Below are 7564 nucleotides of genomic sequence, written 5' to 3'. Positions count from 1 at the left end.
GCAGGAAAATACCCAAGTGCAGAAAATGCATGAAGGATCCACAGTTTTATTCATGAACATATTTATGTATGTAATAGCAGAAAGTAAATCATACATAAAGTCTTACTCTGTAAATTCGTTTACTAAAACTCAAGCTGATTGTGGCATTTTTCTAAGTTTATACGTGAGTACTATATTTTTTATTTCCTACTCGTGTTATATAGATGGTCATGAGGTTAGATAACAGTTTCAAGATAGCATATCAGCGACATTATGTTTTTTGCGCATCATTTTGCACACCTTATTCCTTTTTTTTTCTTTTTTCTTTTGGAATTATATAAAGAGAAGCATTACCAAAGTCCATTTGGCTTCATAGATTTCATATTTTCCTACAAAAATTGCATAATGAAATATACATTCAGATATTCGGTTGTACATTGAGTACTGTTCTATAAAATGTATTCCAAAGAAATATAAAAATATTTATATATATATATATATAAATCAGTTGATTTGGTTATTAAAAAAAAGATTCTCTTCCTATCTTGGTCACCCTGCTGTATTGCACTCCTGGTAATGTTGGACTGGCTTTACTTTGGAGGAGAAAGGCATCTCATCAGCACTGGAGAGATGTTTACTGTTGCAGCCGTGGGCTCATTTCAAAATTGTCCCTTTGCTCTCTCCATACGGACTGTCCCATGTGCTGCGTCAGTTGGACCAGTGCCACACGGGTGCAGTCTAGCTGCTCACTGTGCACTCAGACTGAACACGTCACTATGATCCAGGTGATCTTGCTGAGGGAAAGAAAGAAAAGAAAAGGGATCAGCATTAAGGTAGTGAGCAAAATATGATTACAATTACTGTGGAGCGAAAACGGGCAAGACAGATGATGACGCACAGGTCTCCATTTCCTTCTCGCAGATGTAGCTTATGAGATCTTCACAGGAGAAATCGTTCCATAGCGCTTCGTGGGTGAGACCCGCGCAGTCTTCTCCTTCTTCATGGCCGTGGCCCCAGTTGTCGGGCTGACCTGGCTTCCATTTCCTGCAGGCGAACAACAGAGGGCGATCACATGTTAGATTTACTGTGTTTGATCTAAGAGCCTAGGAGAAAAGCAAATAAAATAAATCGCATCCAACAATTTTCCATTGAATATGCCTTTATTTTCGGTGGTTAGATCTGAAGGCAGATCCCTGTGGTTAACTTTTCTCAGTAATGCTGCATTAAACTTTTTCACTGTTCGTCTCATTGTTCTGTTTGCAGTTTTGTACACTTTAGTGTTTATCTCACTGTTCCCGAAAAGCAGTGAAATGCTCTCACTGGACGTGCCTCTATAAACAATGTTAGAATGAATTTGAATGTGTTTCTTTTGTTTAAATAGGCAGCAACGAGACTTGAGCACTGGAGGTCTACATTCAACTCTGTGCAATCACAAACTTTTCATAAGATTTTCACAGGGTTTTCAAAGTTTATTTTGTAATGTTTCATGTAACTGAAAACCTACAGTTGTTATTATTGTTGGCATTTTTATTGGAAACAAGTTCTTCACTGAAACAAATATCCCTCCTGAGCATTTCCTAATTTACTGTAATACTGACGTAAAAGTAGGTTCAGTCCCATCCAGCCAGCGCCACGTGCGCTCCTTTTCCCTGTCGGTCAGACCCATCCAGAAGTAACCTTTGCCAAAGATCTGCCTCTTCAGCCATTTCTGAGGTCGCATGAGGACAGAAAGAAAACTCAGTCAAAACTCACAAATACTAGAGAGCAATGTCAGATTACAAGATGTGCGACTCACCTGTTCCTCCATGTCGTTGATGATTAATAATGAACCAGACATTGATTCACAGGTTGTCTTTGCATGATCAAAGCTCTGCAGGTCTTTGGAGAAAAAATAGCACTTGTCTTTGTAGTTTAGCCATTCCGCAGGGCATCCTGCAAGATATTGAAAAAGCATTGTACAATTTGTTTTTTTCTAAAGTGATGTGAGATGAAGAAAAAAAAAAGCTCAGTTTAGCAGAAAGTACCACAAACCTGGCTCTGCCTAGCATTCCTGTAAAACATGTAGTTTTAACCACATAGTTATATATCTATATCTATCAAGAAAAAGTATGAAGAGACAGCAAACTAGACCACTCTAGTTGAGTCCCAGAATAAAAATACAGAGCTGTAAAGGAATCTAACAGGTCTCCTGTGACTAAATTGGCTAGTACGCGAGAGGCTAGTTGGTGCTTTTTTAGCCTTTAGACCACAGGTGTCGGAATCCAGGCCCGAGGGCCCGTGTCCTGCAGGTTTTAGATGTGTCCTTGATCCAACACAGCTGATTTAAATGGCTAAATTACCAACATGTCTTCAAGTTCTCCAGAAGTCTGGTAATGAACTAATCATTTGATTCAGGTGTGTTGAAACAGGGTTATATCTAAAACCTGCAGGACACCTGCCCTCAAGGCCTGGAGTTCGACACCCCTTGCAGACCCTAGTTAGCTACACTAACTAGCTGCTAGCAGTAGCTTTATATTTTGCATGGAGGCATGAAAATTGGTAACAAGCTAAACATGATACTAATATGGTGATATTTTAGTTACCAACCAAAGTAAATATATGCTATCTGACTAAGTCAAAATAATCATTCTGAAACTGATTATGAAGTCATACCTGGAGCCCATATGGTAGGACCCACTGCCTCATCCTGCAGAGACACAGGTCCAAAAGGAACTGCAGGGACCCGGATTGGTAGTCCTGGTTGTCCGGGTGGTCCTACTGGCCCTGAGGGCCCTACTGGTCCTGGCAGTCCCCTTGGTCCTTGCTCCCCAGGTGGTCCAATTGGGCCACGGATACCTGGTGGGCCCTGTACACCCTGAGGACCAGGTTGTCCATCTCTTCCAGGCAAACCAGCACTACCTGGTTCTCCTTTAGTACCAGGTGGTCCAGCTCTGCCTCCTGACCCTCTAGGGCCCTTTGACCCGGGGCTGCCAGGTATGCCTGGGAGACCCTTTAACCCTGGAAGGCCCGGTGGTCCTGGACTACCCTGCTCTCCTCTAGGTCCTCGGATCCCAGGAGCTCCCTTGTCTCCTTTCTCTCCCTTCTGGCCTGACTGACCAGGTAGTCCCTGAGGTCCTTTGTCCCCTCTTGGCCCTCTGGGACCAGGGGGACCTGAAACAAAAGAACATTCTCTAACTTTCTCAATTTAATCTTAGCAAGAAAGTTAAAATAAAATGTAAAATTTAAAACACACATTGATTCATATAATAAATTTTGCAGGCACACTTCTCATACCCTTTAAAATAGTAAAGTTGGTTATTAGTTGTGAATGCTTGGTGTCCACCAGCTTCATCTCCTCCATGACAATAGAGAGGCTTGTGACCTCCTTGTCCATACGCGCTGCCAGCTCTTCCTGCTGTGACCTCAGACTCGTTGCATCTGTCCTCACGTCAGCCATGCTGTTGTTGAGGTGTAGCAGGAAGTCTGAATGACGGCCAACTGTCTCTGAACAAGTGCGTAAATCATTCAGGTTTAGATTGATTGCACCAAGAAGCTGTGTGGTGAAGCTGATGTTGCCGGTCACACGATCAATACTCTGCTCCGACTCATCCAGTCGCACCTCTAGGCGGTCAAACTTTGTAGATGTGAGGTTGCCGAAGTCCCTCTGCTGATCCATGATCTCTCTCAGAGTCTGGTCATGAACCTCTGCCAGGCTGCTGGTGTTCTGGAGCTGGTTAGCAATAAAAGTGAGCTGTGTCCCCACATCCTCCAGGCTGTCATTGTTGGACTTAGCTAGAGCTGAGGTATTACTGGCCAAGATCTGCAGGTTTTCCACTTTGCTACGAAGCCACTCTGTATCAGAGCGGGTCTGTCGGGTGTTCTGTTCAAGGCTCTGAAAGTCATTGCGCATCTTATGAATAGCCTGGCTGGTGTCATCGACTGAGCGTTGCAGAGCAGCAATGAGGCCTCTCTGCTGGTCCTGAGTGAGGTTGAGACTGCTAATGCTGAGCAGCGCCTGATTTTGGAGTTTTACCTGCTGTTGGAGTTCTCTTTGCAACCTAGCTGTGTCTTCCTGTAGACCCCCAATGATGCTGCCGTACGACTGCAGACTGCCATTTACAGAGCGCAAGGTGGCTGTGTTAATGTTCAGCAGTCCTTGAATGGAGCCCTGGCTGCTCTGGATGTCTGAGCCAATGTTCTGCAGCTGATTCAGCTTAACTTGATCACTGCGGATGCGCTCTTCCACCGCAGACAGCTGCCTCTGGAGGGTCCAGATGTTGTTCTTAAAAGCCTGGATCTCTGTGGTGGTATTCTCCGACTTCTCTCCGGTCTGATCATCTGAAGATGCAGATTTGTACAGTAAATGATAAAAAAAAATATGCCAATGATTTACTGTAGCTTTTAGTTACAGCTTTTGACTTCAACGTGTGAGCCTAGATACATACCTAGCTTTTTCAAATCAGTCTCAACAGCAATGATCTTTCCTCCATAGTTTGCAATACCTTCAGACACACTGTCAACTCTTTGCACCACTGTAAAGAAAACAGGGCAGGCAAGACAAAGGTTAGCTTCACAGGCTCTGTCTTTCATTAACAGACAAAACAGGTATGACAGAACTGCCTGCAACCACAGACACCGTATATAAATGGGATCAGAGAGGAAACCAATTAAAGTCTCTGACATACACTATAGGGGAGATGTGTCCACATGTCTTGGAGGCATGTAATAATGACAAACCCTCAGTAATGTAATCCCTTGGGTTACACCAGATTCAGACGTAAAGTGATATGGAGTTGCTGTGCATTGAAAAGGAAAAAGGCATTAATAAAGAGCGAGAGAGAGGGAGGAAGACACACTGATTCAGCAATGATGGTGTGGGTGGTCACTGACCAATGCTTAGATGTTAGGTGCATAGGAGGACATTGCAGAGGGCCTTAGGGGACAGGAAGTGACCTGAGGGGGGGGCTTCAGTAAACAAGCGGATCAAAGATGACCAGTGGAGACAGACTCTGTGGCAGGGAGGCTCTTCACGCCCCCACAGGCGACACAGGCATTCATTTCCTCTGGAATGTGTCTGGGATTCCAGGGATGCATCGCGCTTCTACCTCCAGTCTCACCAGGGGGACACATCCTGTAAGTGGGAACAGCATTGGCTCCTCTGCTGTGAAGCTGCATCTGAACTGTTTACTTCAGGATAACGGCTGAATCCAAGGGGTTTAATTATTGACCAGAAACTAAATATATATTTTCCCCTGAATGGGAGCAAGCATCAAAATGCTTTAGATTAATGTTAGCATGAAGTGTGTCTCTGTTTAGTTTTGAATATTCTTTTTTAAAAAATGTACAGACTAAACTAGGACATACAACTTTTTAATTGGTGAGTTCTAGAAATCGTGGTAGGCTGATTTTGTGGTTTGAACTGAGTTACAATAGCTGTTTTCATCTGTTTTCAGATTGTACGCTAAAAAAAATGTCTGGAAATTTAATTCTGAAAATGTTTCCCGTCTTTGGCTTTTTAACCCTCTCCAAAACCCACCTAAACTTGTTTCTGGGAATAAGCGAACCAGTAAAACTGTCTTGCGATGCAACTGTACCACATAATTTTTTAGTTATGAATCTAAAAGGTCAGTTGGATAGGAAATACTGCACACACAGAAAATTAAATGTAACGCATTTCCAGTAACCAGATGTACAATGAAGCTTCACAAACACCTAAAAAAAGCATATAAACTTTAAGCTCTGCAGACCTATCATAATCTACACCTATGGCACATTGTTTCATTAGCAAACACACACACACACACACACTAACCTGGAAACTAAAGCAAAACATGAGCAGAAGCTTCTGGAACTTTTCCACATGTTCTGTTCATGGGCTGGCCTCGGGAGAGGATCATTGCATCACACAGTGGTAAAATTAACCATAAAACACACATGCAAAAAGCTGAAATTACAACAGGGCTGCAGAGTAAAGCATTATTTTGCCTCATAGGCCCAAATGTTGTAGAAATTAGCTGTTTTGTACTCAGTTTGAACTCTTTCCAAGATTTTGTGTGGACGGGTCCTGAAACTGTGTGTCGGCTCTGTCCGGGCTGTCTTGTAAAATCAAACTCTCTTATGCAACTTTTTAATGAAGTGAGTGAACTTCAAACTCCAGTGTGGGATTGCGCTGAATCTAAGAAGGCCAGCACATTAGCTAAAAGGACAGCGACAGTTTAGCATTAGCTGTCAACTGCAGTAAATTTCACTAGTTAAAACAGGTAGAACAGGAAACAAAAAACACATCTGCATAGGGACTCAGTCTGCAGCAGAAATGATGAATTGATCAATGAAATGTTTTTTGCTCATGAACCGAAAGTTATTTAAAGTTAATCTATAGAGAAATGTCAGTATTTCACTCTTTGGTGTTTTATGCTTGGAATTCAGAAAGAGAGTCGCAGGCTTCTGGTCCTTTTTCTTTGAGGAAAATTAATGGGACGTGAACCCATGAGCTCTGAGAATAACCTCATTTTGCTTTTGGTCCTGTCAATTGAGAAAACAAGCTGCAGGAGAAAAGAGTGGGGTCACTGCCTCCCAATTACACTTCTGCGATTAAACTGCATCAGAACAAAAGAGCCACATACAGGACGTTTCTGTGGGTCAGTGATGGAGGACAGAGAGAGACACACAAGTTTATTGCGTAGAAGACTCTGGGTCTCACTACATAACCATCTGGAGCTGGGAGTGTGTTTAGGCTGAGCTGTGGTTCCCTTGACAGAGGAGTGCTTCAGTGCCAGTAAAAACCCAGTTTCAGTGGGTTCTGCTGGAGTTGCACTGAGTTCACTCACTTCTCATCTGGGATCAATTAGGCCTGCCTGAAAACATGCAGCGAGGAACAAGAAAGACCGGCTGAGCTCACAGCGTAGGGGGACATCATTGTTCGTGTACTCAAGGCACACAGATAAGCCCCGAACATGTTAACTTCACGCCATTTTCACCAATTGAAAATAAGACGGGGACATAGAGCAGTCACATATGGGAATGTTTAAGACAATTATAGCAGGAACATTCAGAGTTCAATCCTCCAAAAGACGGCGGGACTGCTTCCCGACCTGGAAAAAATTAGAAAAAAAAAGCCAACCAGGAAGTTCAGCTCCACAAAGCCTGAAGAACTTCTCCGGAGGTGTGAGCTTTGGGGGAGTTGGTAAAATAAACTGAGAGAAGGTTGCGGGGTGGAGAGAGAAAAGAGAGAAGGCAGACAGACATTCAGATGAAGTTGAAATTTAAAGGGTATTTTCACCCAAATTACATAGACAAATACTGTACATGCTCACGACTGATGTTTGTAGTCATGCATACCATGGCTACTTCACCTGTCCCTCCTGCACTTTCTTGCTCATTGTGTCAGATGTTTAGTTACTCCTCTGCCTCCTTTAGCAGTAATGATACTTGTAACAAATGTAGCATATTTGCAGCTCTGGAGGCCAGGATTACTGAATTGGAGACTCGGCTTCGCACCCTTCATTCACCCGTAGCTAGCCAGGCCCCTGTAGCTGGCGCAGCCGAAGATAGCGTAGGCCCCGCTAGCCTTTCCCCGGCAGACCCCAAGCAGCTGGGGAAAGAGGGC

General features: G+C 43.5%; 1 protein-coding gene across 1 annotated transcript in view; it reads right to left on the bottom strand.

Moving 5' to 3' along the window:
- Positions 1–26: 26 nt before the first annotated feature.
- Positions 27–7564, bottom strand: part of LOC102298500 (collectin-12) — a 49261-nt gene continuing 41723 nt past the window's right edge. Inside the window, exons 4-10 of the mRNA XM_005922490.3 lie at positions 4404–4490; positions 3253–4296; positions 2632–3129; positions 1775–1911; positions 1578–1687; positions 878–1023; positions 27–773 (exon numbers count right to left, since the gene is read on the bottom strand). Of these exons, the coding sequence (XP_005922552.1) occupies positions 754–773; positions 878–1023; positions 1578–1687; positions 1775–1911; positions 2632–3129; positions 3253–4296; positions 4404–4490 (2042 nt within the window). The 3' untranslated portion in view covers positions 27–753. The remainder of the gene's footprint in view (positions 774–877; positions 1024–1577; positions 1688–1774; positions 1912–2631; positions 3130–3252; positions 4297–4403; positions 4491–7564) is intronic.

Source organism: Haplochromis burtoni, unplaced genomic scaffold (assembly GCF_018398535.1).
Source record: "Haplochromis burtoni strain Fernald_Lab_line unplaced genomic scaffold, NCSU_Asbu1 Contig_58, whole genome shotgun sequence".
Classification (NCBI taxonomy): Eukaryota; Metazoa; Chordata; class Actinopteri; order Cichliformes; family Cichlidae; genus Haplochromis; species Haplochromis burtoni.
This window is presented reverse-complemented; position numbering and strand designations above follow the sequence as displayed.